A 22,450-nucleotide genomic window follows, 5' to 3' on the forward strand; every position below is an offset into this window, starting at 1 on the left:
GGGAAGCAGAGCGGCGACATTGAAACTTTGGTGCTGAGGTGATTTTGATCCTCAACACACAAATCCCATCAGAACTGGACTCAGGACACCAATGGGGAGTGAGTCGCTGTTGAAGGACTTCACTGGTTATGGGGGTGTCATACAACTTCATGTCCAAAATACCCAACTGTCCCTTTAATACCTGGGCATTGCTCCTTCACAGCTCCTGGCCTTCCTGCAGGGCTTGTTTACCTTCTACCACGAGGGATACGAGCTAGCTCATGAATTTGAGCCGTACAAGCAGCAGCTGCAGTTCAACCTCCAGAACGTGAGTAGTACCACACTCAAGGGGGCGAGGTGTTTCAGGAGCTGTCAATAAGATCTGACTTGTGGGCTTGGCATAGAGTAAAAGTGAAGATGCTGCCTGACATTTGACACGGCCAAACATTTCTCTCCGTGCCCTCATGCTGAGAGCTCCAGTAGAATTGGAGGCTGCGTCAGCATCTACTGGTGCACCGTGGGAGGAGGAGGATGGTGGTGCTTTCTTTACTAGAGTTACCCTCTTCTCTTCTCAGACACGCAACAACTTTGTAAGCACCAAGCAGGAGGTGGAGAAGCTGATGAGGAGGATCAGGTGTGCAGAGCAAGACTACAAAGCTCCAGGCCGGTGGAGCATGGAGGGCTTCCTGTACGTGCAGGAGAAACGTGAGTCATGTGACAATGAGGTCACGTAGGGGTGAACATCTTTGATGGAACGCTTTCTTCAGGTCCTCTTGGATGCACGTGGAGCAGACACTACTGCACCTACCAGAAGAGCAGCAAGACCTTCACCATCAGAAACAATGACAACAAGGCAGCCGCCAAACCAGTACTCTACTTTACATTTATCCTCGCTTGTCTTATATGGTCCTATATTACCTTATGTAAGTGCATATGCACACATAAAATTAAATCGCACAACTTTATTACACACATTGAAACTCAAACTTATCTTTGCTTTGCTTATAGTCATGCAGTACACCAGCATAGCCATACGCATACACAATCATACGCATAGTCGTACACTAGTCATATGCATAGTCATTCATATACAGTACATAGTCATACACATACATAGTTATATGTATTGTCACATGATATAGCACATAGTCATACACAAACATAGTCATACATATACAGTACATAGTTATACACATACATTGTCATATATAGCACAGTCATACACATACAGTATATAGTCATACACATACATACTACATAGTCATATATATACATAGTCATACATATGCTAAATAGTCATACACATACATAGTCATACATATACATAGTCATACAAATACAGTACACCAGCATAGTCAAGCAGTTGAAGGAAGGTTGCTATCATGAGATGTTGAGGCTGAATCCCATTTCTACCCCTTGGTCTTTGTCTTACCCCTTATCCCTCGGTTTTGCGCCTTCAAGAGAAACTAGTGGTGTCCCAATTCTCCTTAAACCGAAGGGTAAGATGGTAAGCGCTAAGGACTAAACACCCCTTCATAGCAAGTCTGCTCAGGGACCCCCCCTTGAAAGGAAGGGGAAGGCGGAGCTACAACATTTGCTGAGAAGACAAAAGTGCAGAGACCGAAAGAAACAAAGTGTAAGCAATTAAACATAATTATTGACTTTCACAGTAAGGTTATTCATGGTTGAATATATATTCAACAAGTTGCTACTTGTTATATATTATATATATTGAATTGTTGCTTGTCACTAGTTATACCTATCCGGCTCACATTGATATAACTTCACTGTAAAGTAGCACATTTCATAAACAATAAGACAATGACTAGATGGAGCTAGCCGCCACAGTAGTGTGTTAATTGGGAGTTGTATTTTAAATTGGTCGCTAGCGAGGGGAATATACATTACTAAACTGGCCGAAAGAATGCCATGTTTGTGTCCGACTAAAGCGCACCCTTTTCGGCCACGGCAGGTGGCTATCACCGCTGTGGTTCTCTTGAGCTCTGTGGAAGCACGCCGTTTTTTAATGTACTTATTCATGTAAGGCAGCACATGGTAGTGAAGTCTGTTTGCTGTGAATGATAGCCAACCTAGTCCACCAACTATGGACAAAGTGGGGTATGTTTACTTTATCCATCATACAGTGTGGATGGTCAGGAAGTGAGCTAGATAAAATATGTAAACAACATGGCCGTATGTGGACAGTACACCACATTATCTAACTTTACTCAGCTTTTGGAATCTAATCTTGCCCAGCTATTTTTTTTTACTATATTTATTTCAGCACACTGTTACTAAATTACTATTATGATTGTATTTCCAATGACGTCACATTTGTAGCCCATCCATCATGCTCGTATGTCATTCCTGCAGGAGATGCTGGTGAAGTCAGCACACATCATCCCAGTAGCATTCCTAAGCTACCATCCCAGTATGGAAAAGTCAGATCTAACAAAATGAATTCTGGTCTTTCTCAGAAAACCATCCGTGAGAGAACATCAACAACAGGCGGAGAATGGGGCCAAATAAACCTTGTCAAGACAAAATGGTGCTTGATAAAGTGTATACATTTGTTGATGGAAGTTTGTCATATGGTTTCTTCTATCGCATATACATATTTGATACACTCTATTTATAGAAATAAGCAAAGGTTACAGTGTAAAATGTGTGCCCCATTTCCAAGTGTTGTCCCATTTCTTGTGTGCTTCTTCCCCTTGGCCCTAGATTCTAAGGCAGGGGTGGGCAAACTACGGCCCGGGGGCCACATCTGGCCCGCCCAATCTTTCAAAAGTATTTAAACTCAACATACAACCTGGCATCATGGCCTGAGCCAACCTTTTGATGGTTGTATCAATTTCGTTGTTTGACATGGTCTGTTGTTTACAAGGTGCTCCTGAAAAAAGAGACACAAGCACATAATAATAATAATAATTAAAATAATAATTATGTTATTATTATAACTATTATGATTATTATATTTATTATATTAATGCTAATTATTATATTAATTGTATATAATAATATTGTTATATTTGTATATTTTACATAATAATAATAATATAATAATTATTATTTTAATTTTATTTTAATTATTATAATATTTTATTTTTAAAATATTTAAATATAAATATAAAATAATAAATAATAATAGCAGATTGCATGACAATTTTACAGATACAATAATACCAGGTGGACTGTTACGTGTAAAATATATAGTCTGCCCACTAGTTTGCCCACCCCTGTTCTAAGGTCTAAGGGCTAGAATTGGGATTCAGCCTCAGTTGTATTATCAGTGAAGTGTGGGTGATTTAGTCGAGTTTAGTAATGTGTTGTGTGTCCTGGGTGAATGATGAAGCACGATTTGATGGTTTTGTGGTGATTGTGATCAAGTGTGTGATGTTTGTTTTATTGGTAGAACGGTTTGGTGTTGAACCAGGCGGAGATGTTCAAGCTGAAGTCCTGCATTCGGAGGAAAACTGACTCCATTGACAAGCGTTTCTGCTTCGACATCGAGGTGGTGGAAAGGTCTGTCATGTCCTGTCATCGTACAACGTCGGTCCTACTGACATTACTCGAAGCCTGTCTTGTGTTTTTCCTCATGAGCTGAGATACTGTTTAAACGTTCCATGGTGCTAGGTGAGCATGTTGAGATCTTTTGTTGTCAAGCAGCAGGAGATAAGTCCAGGTGTTGGTATTCCACGGAATGGTAATGGTAATGGTTTTATTTCATTTGAACATGCATCAGATTACAATTGAATGCATCCCATAATCAGTTCACAGTTCCACATGTCCAAAAGGAGTAGGAAGAAGCAAACCTTATTAAATCCTACCCCTCCATCTGGTACTTTTACAATCAGTAACTGTTACATTTGTTCACTTCCTGCTTTCCATAATACAGTTGAAGTTTTTTTTTGTTTTTTTTTTTAAATAATGTACCTTGTACCGAAGTACAAGGTGATATGAGCATCCAATGACATAATGGGTACCATAGTAAGTGTCAATATAGTGATATGTATAGCACATCATGACTGGTTCAAGACTCTTCATCCTTGTATTTAGCAAACATCAACTGCTTGTATTGTTTCTTGAATTGGCTCATCGTTGTGCATTGTTTGAGGGTCTTACTCAATCTATTCCATAGTTTGATTCCACATACTGAAATGCTATGGCTTTTTAACGTAGTCCTAGCATAGAAGTGTTTCAAATGTAGTTCTTCCCTGAGATCATATTTCTCCTCTCTTGTAGAGAAGTATTGGATGACATTTTTAGCTAATTGCGTGTTTTTAGCCTTATGCATTATTTTAGCTGTTTGAAGATGAACTATATCAGCAAGTTGAAGTATTTGTGATTTTAGAAATAAGGAGTTAGTATGTTCTCTGTAGGCGGCATTATGAATTATCCTTACTGACCTTTTTTGCAGTAGGGATGATGTTGTGATCCATGCGATCATGTGGGTCTGGCGTGAACCCCCCAACCCCCACCCCGATTGCAAATAACCTCAACGTTTCAAGCCACTAGCCTTCTCTTCTGCTTCTTTTGTCTTCTTGTACACGTAGAAACGCCATCTGTCGTGGAAATCTTTTCAGGCCGCTTCCTTTTTTCCGTAAAGTCCGGTACGTGATCTTCAGTGAGCGGCCTGCATGTGCACGTGTGTCACAGATTCTTCTGCTAGACCCGAGGGTCAATCACGCAATATCTTTATTTCTAATCAAGTGATTGATATCCGCCTAAAATCATCTCCCGTTGCCTGGTGACCTGATCAAGAATTTGTTGATGGACACTGTCAGACATTGTTTGATTTGTGTGTTTGGCTAACTTGGAGACGTCATGATGGCAGCTGATGCATGTTTGCGGGTGAGTCACACTGATAATAAGCACATCCAGCCTTTCCATCAGCCGTGGAATGTGAAGCACCGAGCCAGGGCACGCTTTGGCCTTTAAATTATTGTGGTGGCACTTGTCCTTTTATTGTGGAAACACGTCCCGCTCGTTTGTCCCTCCGGTGAGACCAGACCGGAAGCAGCTTTTTTGATTTGTTTGGAACTCTTCCAGGCACGGTGTCATGACGCTGCAGGCGCTGTCCGAGTCCAACCGGAGGCTGTGGCTGGAGGCCATGGATGGCAAAGAGCCGGTAGGAACTCTCCTCTCTTCTTGACCACTGTAGTCATGATGGCTCACTGGCTCCTTCTTGTGGTTGTTGCTGGAAACTACAAGCTCGTGTGAAAGACTCATTGATCTTCTTCTCTCCAGATTTACAACCTGCCTGCCATCCTCAGCAAGAAGGAAGAGAGTAAGTGCTGTCTAATGACGTTTACATGGCAGTGAAACACACATCCAGCATATCAGCACACTTTGATATACAGCAGTGGTTTCAACTGGTGAGGCATGGCATATATGTAACGTCCCGATGTCCGTGAAAGCACCTCATGCTCGTCTTGCTTGCCGCCACGTGTGCCATGTGCTTCTGGCCGACCAGGCTTGACTAGGGGGGTGGTGGGAGGGGCATTCATCCATCCATCTATTTGACACACAGTTGCAGATATCTGCTGGAGAAGAACACAGCATAAATAAAGAGACTGCATGGGTGAATTCCACCCACAGTGAAGACTCCCAGGTATGAGAGTAAAGCAGATGGGGTGTTCCATGCCTCCTTGGCTGCTCTTGTGAAACGTATGTGATGACTTAGTCGGGAGAAAAGCCACATTTGTGTATTTCACTCCTGAAACATAGAACTCTACTTTTACTTTATTTGAACGCTTCCATCCCAGCATGTGGACTCATCCAGGTCCAAGTCCAGCTTCTCTGATCCAATTCATCAGATGTAAGAATAATGGCAATAAAAACAACAATCATGAAAACCTTTACTTTTTCAAAACATTTGGTTAAATGTGCTGGCACAAATCCCAAGTGCCCTTAAATGTCTCTTCATGAAAACTAGATTATTTGATTTGAAAACATGTTGACTATTCAGCTGGGCTAGGCTCCAGCATGCCTGCAAGTGTGGTCAGGAAAGATGGATGGGAAAATGTTGGCCCTTGGTGTGGTGGCTAGTCATGAAGGGCTGATGGCGGTCCTGCGGCCAAAGCGGTCCATGTAGTCCTTCATGGGAAGTAAAAACGCCGTAGAGCGGGACGAGGGGGCCTGTGGTCCTAAAGAAGTTGTACAGCAGATGGCACTGGTGTAGTATAGATACGGTGCCAAGATGTCACAGGAACATCACATGACCACTCTGGAGAGGCCTGCTCATGATCAGTGGACACTGTTAGCTAGGACAAACTAACTCTCCTCTGTAAAAAAGAACTAATGATAGACCGGTGAAGCACAGTGGATTGATTATGTATACATTATTTATGCATTAACATCCACCATCTTTAACCATACACTCCTGATCAACATGCTCGGAGCAGGTGAAGCATTTGTGTTGGATTTAAGGAGGGTCCAAGTAGAGATTGGAAATACAAAAAGAAGAAACATTGACGTGAAATAGGCTGTTGATGACAAGTTGAAAGTGTGGATTGTCTGTGATGTTAAATTCACAAAAGAGGCCACACTATATATTTGAATATGAGTATTTATATTAGTTTGGTTTTATGATTACAAACATTCTGCCTGGAATTATGGTAATGTTTTTATTTCATTTGAACATGCATCAGATTACAATTGAGTGCATCCCATAATCAGTTCCCAGTTCCACATGTCCAAAAGGAGTAGGAAGAAGCAAAGCTTATTAAATCCTACCCCTCCATCTGGTACTTTTACAATCAGTAACTGTTACATTTGTTCACTTCCTGCTTTCCTAATACAGGTAAGGGCCAGAAAATTAGAATATTTTCATAAACTTGATTTATTTCAGTCATTGTGTTCAAAAGGTATAACTTTTACATTATATTTAATCATTGCACACAGACCGATGCATTTCAAATGTTTATTTCTTTAATTTTGATGATTATAGGTGGCAACAAATGAAAATCCGAAATTCCGTGGGTCAGAAAATTAGAATATTACCTAAGGCCAATACAAAAAAAGGATTTTTAGAAATGTTGGCCAACTGAAAAGTATGAACGTGAAAAATATGAGAATGTACAGTACTCAATACTTGGTTGGAGCTCCTTTTGCCTCAATGACTGCATTAATGCGGCGTGGCATGGAGTCGATCAGTTTCTGGCACTGCTCAGGTGTTATGAGAGCCCAGGTTGCTTTGATAGTGGCCTTCAGCTCTTCTGCATTTTTGGGTCTGGCATTCTGCATCTTCCTCTTAACAATACCCCACAGATTTTCGATGGGGCTAAGGTCAGGCGAGTTGGCTGGCCAATTGAGAACAGAAATATCATGGTCCTTAAACCAGGCACTGGTAGATTTGGCGCTGTGTGCAGGCGCCAAGTCCTGTTGGAACGTAAAATCCCCATCTCCATAAAGCAGGTCAGCAGCAGGAAGCATGAAGTGCTCTAAAACTTGCTGGTAGACAGCTGCGTTGACGTTGGATCTCAGGAAACAGAGTGGACCGACACCAGCAGATGACATGGCACCCCAAACCATCACTGATGGTGGAAACTTCACACTAGACTTCAAGCAACGTGGATCCTGTGCCTCTCCTCTCTTCATCCAGACTCTGGGACCTCGATTTCCAAAGGAAATGCTAAATTTGCTTTCATCAGAAAACATAACTTTGGACCACTCAGCAGCAGTCCAGCTCTTTTTTTCCTTAGCCCAGGTGAGACGCTTTTCGCGCTGTTTCTTGTTCAAAAGAGGCTTGACACGAGGTATGCGGCAGTTGAAACCCATGTCTTTCATGCGTCTCTTGGTGGTGGATCTTGAAGCACTGACTCCTGCAGCAGTCCAGTCCTTGTGAATCTCCCCCACATTTTTGAATGGGTTTTTTTTCACAATCTTCACCAGGGCGCGGTGATTCCTATCGCTTGTACACTTTTTCCTACCACAGTTTTTCCTTCCCTTTGCCTCTCCATTAATGTGTTTGGACACAGAGGTTTGAGAACAGCCAACCTTTTCAGCAATAACCTTTTGAGTCTTGCCCTCCTTGTGCAATGTGTCAATGGTTGCCTTTTGGACAGCTGTCAAATCTGAAGTCTTCCCCATGTTTGTGTAAGCTTCAGAACTGGACTGAGAGACCATTTAAAGCCCTTTGCAGGACACCAGGTGTCTTCAAAATTGAACCCTTTCACAATATTCTAATTTTCTGACCCACGGAATTTCGGATTTTCATTTGTTGCCACCTATAATCATCAAAATTAATGAAATAAACATTTGAAATGCATCAGTCTATGTGCAATGATTAAATATAATGTAAAAGTTATACCTTTTGAACACAATGACTGAAATAAATCAAGTTTATGAAAATATTCTAATTTTCTGGCCCTTACCTGTATAGTTTAATTTTTTTTTTAAGTTTTTTTTAATTTTTTAATTTATTTTAATTTTATTTTTGTCACGTACCGAAGTACGAGGTGATATGACCATACAATGACTGTTGTGATTTTAGAAATAAGGAGTTATGTTCTCTGTAGGCGGCATTATGAATTATCCTTACTGACCTTTTTTGCAGTACATTTAGCGAGTGAAGATTGCTTTTATAGTTATTAGCCCATATTTCCACACAATAAGTAAGATATGGTAGAACCAGAGAGCAATAAAGAGTGTGGAGTGATTTCTGATTGAGAACAAATTTTGTTTTGTTCAATATTGAAATATTTCTAGCCACCTTATGTTGCATATTTGTAATATGAGGATTCCAGCTCATATTTTCATCTATTGTGATCCCCGGAAATTTATTTTCCTTCACCCTAGACATTGACGGGTGAAGAGAAATACATTTCTTCACAATAGATGAAAATATGAGCTTATTGAGCTTATGATCTTATTAATCTTATAGTCTTATTTATTTGTAAAGGTGTCTAAGCAGCAGAGCACATCAAATAAGGAAATAGAATTTGACACTTTTACTGACTAAGACACCTGGAATGTATATGAATAAAGGACTTGTGATGTCCAATGGGAAGTATGAATGAGCAAACACAATGAACAATGAGTATGTGCTTTGAATCCCCAGCCAGCAGTGTGTTGGCTGTGTTTGCATCCCTTAGTTCGAGTCAGTGATGCCAACATGCTCTGCTGTCGTCCACAGCGTTCCTTAACGAGGCGGGCTTTAACTTTGTCAGGAAGTGCATCCACTTGGTGGAGACCAGAGGTGAGGTGTGCACTTTGCAGCCGTGGTAAATACCGCAGCCCCGCAGTCATTTGTTCCTCTCCTCCTCTCCCTGACTCGTGCAGGAATAAACACCACGGGCCTGTACCGGGTCGGTGGGGTCAACTCCAAAGTGCAGAAGCTGATGGCCACAGTCTTTTGTAAGTCACAGCAGCAGATCACCTTCAGAAGATGCTCTTGGTTATGTGTGCTGGTTAGAGGACATTAATATTCACTTATTATTCCAAGCATAATTCTATCAATGATGTCATTTTGTAGCTGATTAATGGCCTGTGACGGGACTCCAGACTGTAAGACGTTAGTGAAGAGCTCCCCCTGGTGGTGATTTTATGGAAGTGGGGGCTTATTTCCAGTAGGAAGCTCAGGAGTAAAAGTATGAAAGACGAAATAGTATGTAGATTACAATATTATAGATCCTAGCCACATGGTGATAGCATGGTCATTTTTTACGCCTCATGTGTTTATCTAAGTAATGTGTTTCAAAAGCATCCAAAGCACCCGCAGACATGGACCTGGATCCCGAGATGTGGGACAACAAGACCATCACCAGCGGCCTGAAGAATTATCTCAGGTAGGAAGCTTCATTTGGCATCATCATGCTTGGTAGAGAAGAAGATCAGCTGCTGATGTTGGCTCATCCTTGATTGTTTTCTTTTCTTCATGCCCAAGGTGTCTGTCTGAGCCGCTGATGACCTTCAAGCTGCACAAGGACTTCATCTTGGCTGTCAGTAAGTTGACAGTAGAAGAATAAATAAGGATTGGACACGCCATCCTTGCATCATCCATCAACAAGCAACCCTTTGCTCCTCAGAATCTGATGACCAGAACTACAGAGTGTGTGCTGTCCATGCTCTGGTCCACAAGCTGCCTGACAAGAACAAGGAGATGCTGGAGCTGCTACTCAAACATCTGCTCAGGTATGTGGAGGCAGATGATATTTGTAAATGATATTTGTAGACTGTTCCATGGGCCAATGAAAAATAGCTGGGTGCAGCAAACGGCCCCCAGGCTGCACTTTGGACACCACTGGTGCAGCTGAAGGTTCCCAGCATTGACGTGTTGTGTTGGCGTGCTTTCCGCCTGCAGGGTTTCTGCCGAGAAGCAGTCCAACATGATGACGGTGTCCAACCTGGGTGTCGTCTTCGGGCCCACCCTGATGCGATCCCAAGAGGAGACGGTGGCCGCCATGATGAACATCAAGTTCCAGAATATTGTGGTGGAAATTCTCATTGAGAATTTTGACAAAGTGAGTCCTAAATGTTGCTAATATTTTCAATTGTGTAAAACATCTGATGTTTCAAGCAGAGAGGAAATATGGAAATACGTCTATACATCCGATTCATAAATGAGAGCATAGTGTGAAATGAATGATTCAGTCTTTTGTGTGTCGACAATACTGTACTTTGACATACATGTCATACATGACATACTTAGTTTGGGCTTTTATCCTTTTTTATTCTAATGCCATCCTTCAAATCATGAAGAAATGATTATGACCTTCACTCTCTGGAGTCACAGAATTTTAGAATTTACATATTATTATCATCCCCAGCTATTTGAGATATGATTACGCTAATTCATTATGTGTCCTTCTTTTCAATTGAGTGCTTCGTTCAATCATCCATCCATCCATCCATCCATTTTCTATGCCGCTTTTCCTCACGAGTGTCGCGGGCATATGGGCATGCTAGAGCCTATCCCGGCTGTCTTTGGGCGAGAGGCGGGGTACACCCTGGACTGGTGGCCAGCCAATCACAGGGCACATATAGACAAACAACCATTCACACTCACATTCATACCTATGGACAATTTGGAGTCGCCAATTAACCTAGCATGTTTTTGGAATGTGGGAGGAAACCGGAGTACCCGGAGAAAACACACACACTCACAGGGAGAACATGCAAATTCCTAGCTGTGTGGCCCGCACACTAACCACTTGTCCACCATGCAGCCTCTTTCAATTATTCTTACAAAATAATTAAAAAATAAAGAGTACACACATAAATGAGCTGTGAAAAAGACTGACATTGCTTGCGATGATAGGCTCCAACATAGCCACACTACCCTAGCAAGGATACCTAGCAGCATGGATGGATGGATGGATGGACAGATGGATGGAAGCATGGATGGATGGACGCATGGGCACTGCAAAGCATGGGCATGCTTAGATGGATTCATGGATGGATTGACGCATTGATGGATGAATGGATGGACACATGGATGGATGGACGCATGGGCGGATGCTTGGATGGATTCATCGATGGATGGACACATTGATGGATGAGTGGATGGACACATCGATGGATGGACACATAGATGAATGGATGGACACGTGGATGGATGGACACATGGATGGATAGATGGACGGATTGATTGAGATGCTGTGTTGCCCTGTTATGTCATTCTTGGCTTCACCGATTGTGGACTTTTAACTAATTGCTCTTCTGCTGGGCTGTCAAGATCTTCCACCAGCTTCCAGACCCCAACGTTCCCCTGCTGCAACCTCAGAGCCAGCCCGGTTCCCGAAGAAGCAGAGCCATTTGTCTCTCCGCCGGCCCCCGGAAGCCTCGCAGCATCTACACCCCCACGCTGTGTCTGGCCGATGCAGAAAGTGAGCATTGAAGTCAAAGCCATCAGCGTCGTATCCACAAGTTTTGCTTTTATTGTGTGGAGATTCAGGAAAGCTCTTCATTTTGTCAGTATTGGCAGCGGAGTCCCCCAGGGATCCGTTGAGCAGGTTTTAATTAAGGTCTGGTTTAATCCTCCCTCCCCCTTGCAGGTGAGCCCTGCAGCAGCAGTCCCAGCAGCACCCCCGCAGGCAGCATGGACTCTCTGTCCTCGCACTCCTCAGAGCACAATGCCTCCTCCAAGGCAGCAACGTCCTCCACTCAGGTCGGGGTCGTGCCGCTCCCTGACGCTGCGACCTTGCACCCCCGCAGCACCGAGGCCAGCTCCAAGAGGGAAGCGGAGTCCGAGAGCGCCCTTACCGTGTCGTCTGTCGGTGCCGCGCCTAGAAAGGCTCCTCACCGCAACACGGAACCTACACCACCTGACCTCCTCTCTGCTGCCCCCTCCCTCAAATCTCTGCTTGTGTTTGAAGGTAAACCTTCCAATCAAGGATTGTGCTTCCAATCAGGATTTACCATTCCATTGATCCGCTCCGTCTACCTCAAGGACACAGGAGCTGCTCAGCATCCTCACAAAACCTCTCGCTCATCAATCACCCGCCGCTACCGCCCAAGCTGGAGATCCAACGAAGGGGCGGAGCCTCGGCCGGGGACGCATACCAAAGACCCAAGTCAGTGTAACTAAACTCATTAAAGCATTCAGTCACATTTACACTCAAATTAGCCAATACAGCAGGCAGACCTTATCAGATCTTATCTATTAGCCATAGAAAAACACTTTTAACATTATTAGAGCCCTCTAGACATGAAATAACAGCCCCATAGTCACCTTTACACTGTCATTACCCAATATAGTAGACATAATTAGAGAATATAACACATTGGAAATAAGACAGAAACCTGTTATTGTGTTTAAATAATGTCCACTAAGCAAAATAATAATCAGCCATGGATGACAAAAGGACAAAAAAAATGCAGAATTTATCAATCAACAAACTAAAGAAGCAGAAAAAAACATCAAAAATAAATTAACAAAAATGTGGAGAAAAAATATATATACTGCATTATGAGACTAGAATAGAAAAATCATCATTATAATCATCAAAACCTGATGGTAGATGAATGATCGATGAATGAGTTTGAATAATGACTTTTGGTTCAAATATTGGAAGACAATTCTGGACAATGGAGGGCAGGAACGATACCATAGACAGGAATCCTAATTAAATGTTCCATGTGACAAAAAGGATTGACGCTGATATTGTCCATATTATGAGTGACATACATCAGTAACTCATTGGTCGACTCCCAACCAAAATGTCAAGTGCTAAAGTGAAAGACACCAAACAATGACCTTGGCACAAAAACCATGGGGCTGGATTCAATAAGCTTTGCGTCTTGCTACTCCTTTGGACATGTGGAACTGTGTATTATTGTATTATTTCATTGTCTTCCAATACATTGAAACCAAGAATTATACAGGATTAGAGCCCTCTGGACATAATATAGCAGCACTATAGTCACCTTTATTACACGATATAGTCAACATGAATAAGATAACATCGACTCACGTTAGCAGTTCCTTGTTTTCTAACTGGCTTTATTGTCCAACATCGGAGACAGAACACGGCACGTTGTCCTGCTGAAGCTGTGTCACAGTCAATTTGCTCCCTAGGGAACCTTAGTGAGGGAAACAGTGACTCCTTTCAATGACCATGCTTCTTCTTCCTGGAATGAAACTGCTTCTTGGCTTCAGGGCCAAAAGTCTTGTCTTCCGCCTTCTTGGCGTGGAATCATTCTCTCCCGTTGCACAAAGTCCTTGAAATGACCTCCAATGTGCCAAGGAACACAAACTGATGCACGTCACTTTCGAAACGCGTCATGTTCGTGTTTATGATTTTTTTTCCCATATGAACGACCACATCGACCCTTTCAGCAAAAAGGACAAATTCAAAAAATCAGCTAGTATTTATTTATGCACACATAAATAAATACTATTTATATTGTAGTATAGTAGTATTTACTAGTGTTTATTTCTGGATTTACTTAAGACTTAAGATGTACTTAGACTAGTATCTATTTAGGACTAGTATTTATTTAGGACTAGTATTTATTTAGTATTTATTTATGGAAATACTTGGGACTGGTATGTACTTAGGACTGGTATGTACTTAGGACTAGTATTTATTTATGGAAGTACTTAGGACTAGTATGTATTTATGGAAGTACTTAGGACTAGTATATATTTATGGAAGTACTCAGGACTAGTATCTATTTATGGAAGTACTTAGGACTGATATTTCTTCATGGAAGTACTTAGGACTAGTATTTATTTATGGACTGGTATTTTTTTATGGAATTAGTATGTATTTCTGGAACTAGTATGTATTTGTGGATGTACTTCTATTCATTGTATTTCAGTCAGCATCCATAGGTACTGTGGAGACTGTGTACTACTGTGTATAAATCCAAAGTATTCGGTGGTCCAGTCCTCCCATCAGGAGGATTTATGTCTCTGCTGGGAAATGAAAGCTGCTCTTAGTTCTGCAGCTCTGGAGGTTGATGTGACCCACCATACTCCTCCTCCTCTTCCTCCTCCTCCTCCTCCTCCTCCTCCTCCTCCTCGGGACAAATAGCTAGCTTGGCGTGCATGTGAATGACTCACGTGGCCTCTTGAGTACCCCCCCCCACCGCTGTCTCCTCGACTCGGAGGTCACGGCGGCTGCGAGGTCGAGTGCCCGCTCATAACGACGCCGCACCACACCGGCGAGGAGGAAGGAACACTCTCGTAGGGCGTCCTTCCGCCTTTCACTTCATTCCAAGCAGTCAGGAATGCTGGCGGGGGCGGGGGTGGAGGGGGGTTGTTAGAGACGTCAAGCAGAACCTTTCTAGAATCTTCTTCCATCCCGTGTGTTTTCATGAAGTCTTATCCTCTTTTTCCCTGCCAGGGGGGACGCCACAGCCGTGTCGTCTGACACCCAGCAGCCTGCTGGAGTAGGAAGGTACCAGACACCCCCCCTCCACTACTCTGTGTTATTTGGCTCCACATCTACCACTGCTACCAGCATGCATCCATACTCTACATGCCTTACAATGCTATGTGTACTACAGTACAAAAGTACAAATACTTCATGTACACATCATTCCTCACAACATAAACCATCAAGGCCCACAGCTAAAATATCAAAGGATGGATATTTGATGTTTTTACAACCATCTACATAAGTATATGCTCATTAGGTTTTATACAGTCTCAGCTTTGTTATGCATGTTCTTCCCGTGAATGCGTGGGTTTTCTCCGGGTACTCCAGTTTCCTCCCACATTCCAAAAACATGCTAGGTTAATTGGCGACTCCAAATTGTCCATAGGTATGAATGTGAGTGTGAATGGTTGTTTGTCTGTATGTGCCGTGTGATTGGCTGGCCACCAGTCCAGGGTGCACCCCGCCTCTCGCCCGAAGACAGCTGGGATAGGCTCCAGCACCCCCGAAAATGACCCAGACACAAACCAGCAGGATGTCAGCAATAAGCACCCCCCCTCCCCCCCGCAAAACACTACTATTTTATACTCATTTGTAAGCGCCACAAGGCATGCTGGGTAACGTCCTGTGTGTGGGCTACCCAGCATGTCTTGCGGGTTCTAAATGAGCGTGACAGATTAGTGTGTAAGGTGTGTAGTAGTAGCCAGTGTATGCAGACAGCTAACTTGCAGTGTGATACGTACGTGACAAGTAAAGGATTGGAATCAAACGGTTGTGCTGTGACAGGAACGCCAAGGCCGTGTACTCGTGTGAGGCGGAGCACAGCCATGAGCTCAGCTTCCCCCAGGGGGCGCACTTCAGCAATGGTGAGTACAACTACCACTGGGCACGAGTGGTGCCAAATTATACCACACAACCACACACACACACGTCCCAGCTTTCACCGCCATGTTAAATCCAAACCAGCACTTTCTTCTTCTTTATTGCCTTTCCATGACGAGCGTGCTTGGCCAGCGAGAAGCAGGGAGGGAGGCAGGTCACAGTAACCTCGTGATGGAAAGCACCCGGGCCAAAAAAAAAAGCCGTCAACAAACACGCGTCGCCATTTAGCTGCTTTTTATGGCGACACGTACGCCAGACTCCATCTTTTCTAAAGATGCTGTCATGAATCTCCTTCATTACCCGTCTTGTTTATGATCTGTGTGTGTGTATGTGTGTGTGCGAGTGTGTGTCTGTGTGTGAAGTAAGCATCCTGTAGAGCACCCTGACCTCCCATCTGTGTTGTGTGCTGTTTTTGCCGTGGCAGTGTACCCGTCAGTGGAACCAGGCTGGCTGCAAGCGACGTACGAAGGGAAAACAGGTCTAATCCCTGAGAACTACGTGTTCTTCTTTTAAAGGCTTTGTCATTCCTGGTGTCCATGGAAGTAGTGATCAGCGCCGGGTGCTTTCTCTCTGCTTCACCATGCCAGAAAACCACAACATACCTCCTTTCCTGGTTGATGTGTTGGGATGAATATTTGGCATGAAGATGATTGGTTGTCGTTTTTAATTCATCTCCACGTCCTGCAACGTCGGTACACTCCTGACAATATCGTTTGACTGTATAGCGTAAAAGTGGGTTCATTAAGAGTAGTCAGTGTACAGCTACTATACATACACAGACCAAAATACTCGACAACACAAGTGTGTGTGTAGCAGGGATTGTGTCATGGTGATAGGAGTGTCCCAGGCTGCATGAATGCTGCCGGTACTGGGGAGCCAAGGGACAATCTAGTCTACTTAGATATACTTCACAGTAGTGTGTGTACTGTGTACTGTACAGTAGTACAGAAGTGTATGGAAGTGGAGGTTGTATCCACCAGGAGGTGAGAAGGTCTGGAATAAACGAGGGTTGGTTGATGAGTCCTAAATATCATGACTCCACCATCATGACCTTGGGCGACAGGGGGGTACGCCCCGGGTGGTGGCGTCATGGTCAGGGGCTGCATGAGTGCTGCCGACACGGGGGAGCTGTGGACAGGTCCGCTGTGAATCGTACGCCTTGCTCTCTCGTGACGTTGTTAATGAACCGCAGCTCTCCTGCTACCAGCAGCACTCGTGCGTAGCCATGCTTGACATCAGACAAGACACGATAATTAAAAGGTGCTGAAGGCCAGGAACAATACAATCCTAAAAATAATACGAGCAAATAATTGGCAGTGTGCAAAGACAAGCCACAGCCCCCCCCCCCCCCCCCCCCCCCCCCCCAGATATGCCGCGTGCTGGTATGCCTCACTGGAATCAGTGTTGCCAACTCCACCACTTTGTTGCCAAATGTGACATATTTTCTCCAAAGCGCCGAGTGACAAATGTCCCGTCCTTGGAGTGTTTGGGGACGTAAAAGTCAAAGCACGTATTAATCTGCCTTTTAAGATGGCTGTCCCACCTCCAATGGGGCCTGCCCCGCCCTCTCGCCGGTTTATAGAGCACAACGTAGAAAAACACACTCTCATCCTGCGTATTTTGGTGAAACAAGTAAACAACATGTGCTGCTACTACTACTACTACTACTACTACACGTCTATGAATGTATTCAAGTATTGCGGTGCAGTTTCTGTAACTAGTTGATCAAGGGCTCCATACTATCCGGGTCCCCGGGTCCGCCTCTCCTGTGTAGGCGTCCCACTCGGCATGTGGATGACCTTTGGCCTTGGACGCGTACACATCCAGCTCATCTTCTTCCTCATCTTCATGTGTGATGGAAGAACGTGAGAAACTAGGTAGTCCCCCAGGAGGCACGTCGGCATACATTTATTAGACATGAAGAGATGAAATGCTACAATCATTTTATTTTGGTCACTTTGTCATCCTAAAATGATGAAGGTGTTTTGGCTTTTTTTCCTCCCTCTGACAAAGGTCTGTTACATAAACATATGCAAGTGATATGCAAATTAGCCAATGACAGGAATTTGCCATCTTGGACTGGAAATAGGTACTCTTGATCATTGAACCACAGCTCCTCCAGCGCTGGCAGCACTCATGCACGATGAGGGCAAGACACAATGACTGAGTCTCTGAGACAAATGATTGAGTACCACTGTATGTATGTTTATAGTAATACTAGCATAGCATACCAGCATAGTTGATGATGATGATGATGGTATGTTTAAACAGCAAGTGAAAGGTTACTTCCTGTACTGCGTGGGGGGGGGGGTGAAGGTGTACTGCTATTTGGGGACGTAGGAGCCAAGATAAGCATGTCAGTTGACCTTGACAGGGCGTGACGCCCGAATAATCAAAAAGACGACTCCCATGTGTGTGTGTGTATGTGTGTGTCCACCTTTATGAATAAACACAATCAGTTGTTATGTAACCTTGTGTTGTGTTTGTGTGTCTTTTATTTAAAACCTTTCTCTCAAATGCAATGTTTTATTCCTTTTAAGGGGACCTATGATGCTTTTTTTCACTTTTCTGACCTATAAATGTATTTCGAATGTTGTATTCTGGTGTTCAAGTTTCAGATAATGAGGTTTGGGCATCTGGAAGTGAGTCCTGAAAGACGTTTGGGATGGTTCAAAACGCTTGGTTTCAAAAGGCGTGGTAAAACTGACCCTTTGTGATGTCACAGAAGGTAAGACTCCTTCCTGATATGGGCGTGGCTGTAAGCCAGATAAGCTGTGCTTCTGTGTTCACGGTGTTAGCAATGTCTTCCAGGAAGTGTTTCTAATGAGGCTGACATCTGCCACAAGTGGTTGGAGTTCCTGATTCCCTGCCAGCAAAAGAAATGAAGCCCTACGCCTTGGAAGAGTCAGAAGAGCAACCAGTGAGTAACAGTTTTTCAGTGTCCTATCTGTCTTTATTTGGGGTCATTGAGCAAAACCGCTTGTCTGTGTAGCATTATAAAGTGTGCATACAGTGAGCGGTGTTGCTAATAGCTGATTCTCACCACAATTAGTGGCCACATTAGACGTACAAAACCTAACGCTAAAATGCTAAAGCTACTTACCACCTTCTTCTTGCACTTGTGTGAAACGTAAAAAAGCAGAAGGCACCTCTGCCAAGTCAACGTTTATTCGCTTCATGTAGATATTGCCTTATATTGATGTACAAATGGCGTTTGCAGTATGTTCATGTAAACAAACATGGCCTGCACGTTGCATGATGACAGTTTGACCCTGGAACAGACCGACTGTGTTTGCAGGAAGCGTGATTGTTGTCAGTCTGCTTCCCAGTCAAGAAGATGAAAGATGATTGTAGAAGGTTTGCTGCTGGACTCCATGTAGACGCAGCCGTGAAGGAGAGGCTGGGAGGAGCATGGTCACTTGGGGTGGAAGAGGAGCGGCCTCACCATGCCCGCCAGCACCTTGGGAAGCTGGGAAGCGATGACCTCTGACATCATCTCGGGAAACTCCACGTTCATGGCGTCGGCCTGGATGAAGGTGCTTAGGCAGAACAGATTGACCTTCTTCACGATCTGTCGGGAGAGAGGGCGGGGTTACCCCGTGTAGCGGGGGCGGGGAGGGAGGAGGAGCTTACATCGTGCATGGCATCCATCAGTTTGGTGAGGTGGTAGAAGCGCTGCGAGCTGGCCACCGCGCTCTTCTCCTTCACATGCATGGCTTTGCTCAGCTCGCGGATGTAACTCTGACGCATCTCCTCGAATGCCGCTTGGCTCTTCAGACCCTCCAGCGGCACTAACGGCACAGGAAGCACCGTTCCATCACTTCCTGCTGCTGATGTGGACGAGGAGGGCGGCGGGGCTCACCTGTGTTGAGTAAGATGATGGCCTTCATGCAGAGGAACTCCTCACGCGTCACCTGGAGGTTGGCGAACTCCTGAGGGATGAACTGGATGGCCGAGCACAGGTCGTAGATGGGCGACCTTCTCATCTGCTCCCTGGTGGGACACGCCCACCCGACACGTTGACCCTCCCAACCATGATGATGATGATGATAATGATGGAGATACTCACTGGCTGAGGACCAAGTCTGGAGCAAAGTACAAGAACTCTCTGCTGACGTTCTGGAAGGAACGCCAACCCAGAGAGAAAACCATCAGGTTCATCCACGAGTACTGGATCAGCGTCATCTGGTCATTGATGTGAAGGTTGCGAAAACCTGAAAGGAAAAAAAGGAGATCCGAGCTAAGACCAGCATCCCTCCTCATCATTAATATCTTCATCCCATCAGTAGCTATGAATCATATCAATAACAACATCTAACTATTCATACCCATCATGCCGGGATCGGCTTCTGATGCATGCTAGGCTCCGTAGCTACGGCGGTATTTCCCCCTCACCGTGCCCGGACTGCAGGGAGCCCTAACTGCTGGTTAATACTAGGGACCGTGGATAAATGACTATTGTGTTGAAAAGAAATCACGCCACAATTGACCTCTCACCTCGTTAAATTGTTAGTCCCACCCTAAACGTGTTTCAAACACCTGTTTGTTTCAATCTTATCTTTTATTGGCTGAGGAACCTGACTCCATATTGTTGGTCATGCTGTGCAATGATGAAGTACATTCAGCAATGCTTTGCTTGAATTATTTGTCATGCTGTCAAGACCTATTTTCATAACCATATTCATATTTGGGGCTGCATGGCGGACGTGTGGTTAGCGTGCAGACCTCAGAGCTAGGAGACCCGGGTTCAATTCCACCATCGGCCATCTCTGTGTGGAGTTTGCATGTTCTCCCCGTGCATGCGTGGGTTTTCTCCGGGTACTCCGGTTTCCTCCCACATTCCAAAAACATGCTAGGTTAATTGGTGACTCCAAATTGTCCATAGGTATGAATGTGAGTGTGAATGGTTGTTTGTCTATATGTGCCCTGTGATTGGCTGGCGACCAGACCAGGGTGTACCCCGCCTCTCGCCCGAAGACAGCTGGGATAGGCTCCAGCACCCCCGCAACCCTCGTGAGGAAAAAGCGGTAGAAAATGAATGAATGAATGAATGAATGAATATTCATATTTGGAACAAAGCGTTTGGAACAAAGGATGGGATCGGGACATCCTGAGTAGTAACTATGATTAACTATTAATCATATCATAACTATCAACATCAACAACCAATGATCAATAACACTACAAGTGACTACCACTGTCACTTAGTATGACTATGATTATTTCATGCTAGTTTCTGGCCATAAAAAGCCAACATGCACTTCCACTGCAGTCCTGCTGGTGGCGCTGATATGCACACGAGGCACCTGGTGCCCCCATGCAAGCAGACTGTAACAGAGAGCAGCTTGGACACTCCCTTTGATGGGAGAACATGGGACTGTGTCTCCAAACGTTTGACTGTGAAGGTCAAATCATCAATCCCTGTTCCAGAGATTTCATGTGAAAGACAAGGAAAATGATGTTTGACAATGTGTAGGACTACCAACGTCTGACCATCCAAGGCTACCTGGCAAAGACTTGGACCACTTGACGATCCACAGGAGCTGCTTCTCACACAGCTCGTTGAGGCTGTTGAGGAGGAGGTGAGGGATGTCGGCCCGGGAGACATCGTAGCCCGAGTACACCACCTCCGGCTCGATGTTTTCTAGAATGCCCATGATCTGCTGCGAGAACTGCACCTCGTGGATGCCCGGCATGCACGCCACGGGGGTAAGGGTCTGGTTGTCTCCCGGCATGGCCACGTGGGACTGGAACATCATGGGCGGGGCCAAGCCCAAAGCCTTGAAGGCCCCGAAGCGCTTCAACTTCCTGCCTGAGAAAGCAAAGACTTTACTTTCATTCTGACTCCTGCTGGTCTTTTTGTGGCTGATATGATGTATGACATAATCACAGCACGTATGGACAGATCAGTCTACGAAGATGAAGGAAAATGGCCCCTGCCATCCAAGATGGCCGACGTTTGTCTGCTGATGTTTGAAGGACTGCCAAGGTTACCTCCCAGCATCATCCCCGCCTGGTAGCACTTCCGAAGGCGACACGCCGGACAGTTCTTCCTGCGTATTTTGTCCACGATACAGTCGTTGCGCCCGGCGCAGAGGTAGCTGTGGTGTCCTGCAGGGCGACAGAACACACGGTCAGGACACGGGGGCCAGAAACCGGGGAGGGTTTTGGACGTTGACTGTGCCGTGGGTGGCTGAAAGATGTGAGGGAGACAAGGAGATAGCATGAAGGCCGCGCTGACACGACCGTGGCGAGACTTTGTACGTCTTCTCACAGCAGATAAGAATTTGAACACGCCGAGCCCTGGCAGCCTGATAACAGCAAAGTTTCATGAAAACTTTATTTTTCCTTCCATATTGACACTCAAAATTAACGTTAACTAATGTTCCTCATACTTTTAGGATTTTATTCTTTAGTATACATTTTTGGTAGTATTTAGATTTTATTCTTGTGAAATGACATTCCCATATTTGCTGTTTTTATTATGTTTTTTGACTTTTCTTGCTAAATTGTATTTTGAGAAAGTGGGCCACACATTGGACACCCCAGGTCTAAAAGTGTTTCCTTCATATTTAAAGGGGCCCCATGACGCTCATGTTGGGCCCTTTGTCTTGAATAGTGGACTCCTATAGAGCAGCTACGCACAATAACCATCACACAAAGCTTTCTAGATCTTCCACAATCTGCACCTATTCAGCTGTATTTCTTTGGAGTTTGTGGTTTCCTGCAAAAATGGTCTTTTACGTCTTTTAGGAAAATTA

General features: G+C 44.4%; 2 protein-coding genes across 5 annotated transcripts in view; one reads left to right on the forward strand and one right to left on the reverse strand.

The window, feature by feature from the left end:
• The window catches only part of LOC131134339 (rho GTPase-activating protein 42), a 60,867-nt gene extending 43,837 nt beyond the window's left edge, over positions 1-17,030 (forward strand). Inside the window, exons 7-25 of one of the 2 annotated variants that reach the window (XM_058079491.1) lie at positions 203-307; positions 555-684; positions 747-847; positions 3,395-3,504; positions 4,536-4,592; positions 5,032-5,110; positions 5,230-5,269; positions 9,119-9,181; positions 9,265-9,339; positions 9,686-9,770; positions 9,869-9,927; positions 10,011-10,116; positions 10,286-10,445; positions 11,660-11,810; positions 11,979-12,299; positions 12,374-12,497; positions 14,775-14,828; positions 15,594-15,673; positions 16,114-17,030. In XM_058079491.1, coding sequence (XP_057935474.1) covers positions 203-307; positions 555-684; positions 747-847; positions 3,395-3,504; positions 4,536-4,592; positions 5,032-5,110; positions 5,230-5,269; positions 9,119-9,181; positions 9,265-9,339; positions 9,686-9,770; positions 9,869-9,927; positions 10,011-10,116; positions 10,286-10,445; positions 11,660-11,810; positions 11,979-12,299; positions 12,374-12,497; positions 14,775-14,828; positions 15,594-15,673; positions 16,114-16,202 — 1,989 coding nt within the window. In that variant the 3' untranslated portion in view covers positions 16,203-17,030. The remainder of the gene's footprint in view (positions 1-202; positions 308-554; positions 685-746; positions 848-3,394; positions 3,505-4,535; positions 4,593-5,031; positions 5,111-5,229; positions 5,270-9,118; positions 9,182-9,264; positions 9,340-9,685; positions 9,771-9,868; positions 9,928-10,010; positions 10,117-10,285; positions 10,446-11,659; positions 11,811-11,978; positions 12,300-12,373; positions 12,498-14,774; positions 14,829-15,593; positions 15,674-16,113) is intronic. The other variant, XM_058079492.1, reaches the window with a different exon arrangement.
• Positions 17,031-18,617: 1,587 nt separating this feature from the next.
• pgr (progesterone receptor) overlaps positions 18,618-22,450 on the reverse strand; it is a 9,007-nt gene continuing 5,174 nt past the window's right edge. Inside the window, exons 3-8 of one of the 3 annotated variants that reach the window (XM_058079494.1) lie at positions 21,684-21,800; positions 21,196-21,501; positions 19,759-19,903; positions 19,552-19,682; positions 19,323-19,480; positions 18,621-19,260 (exon numbers count right to left, since the gene is read on the reverse strand). In XM_058079494.1, coding sequence (XP_057935477.1) covers positions 19,105-19,260; positions 19,323-19,480; positions 19,552-19,682; positions 19,759-19,903; positions 21,196-21,501; positions 21,684-21,800 — 1,013 coding nt within the window. In that variant the 3' untranslated portion in view covers positions 18,621-19,104. Of the gene's footprint in view, positions 19,261-19,322; positions 19,481-19,551; positions 19,683-19,758; positions 19,904-21,195; positions 21,502-21,683; positions 21,801-22,450 lie in introns of all 3 variants that reach the window. The other 2 variants (XM_058079496.1, XM_058079495.1) reach the window with 2 other exon arrangements.

Source organism: Doryrhamphus excisus, chromosome 8 (assembly GCF_030265055.1).
Source record: "Doryrhamphus excisus isolate RoL2022-K1 chromosome 8, RoL_Dexc_1.0, whole genome shotgun sequence".
Classification (NCBI taxonomy): Eukaryota; Metazoa; Chordata; class Actinopteri; order Syngnathiformes; family Syngnathidae; genus Doryrhamphus; species Doryrhamphus excisus.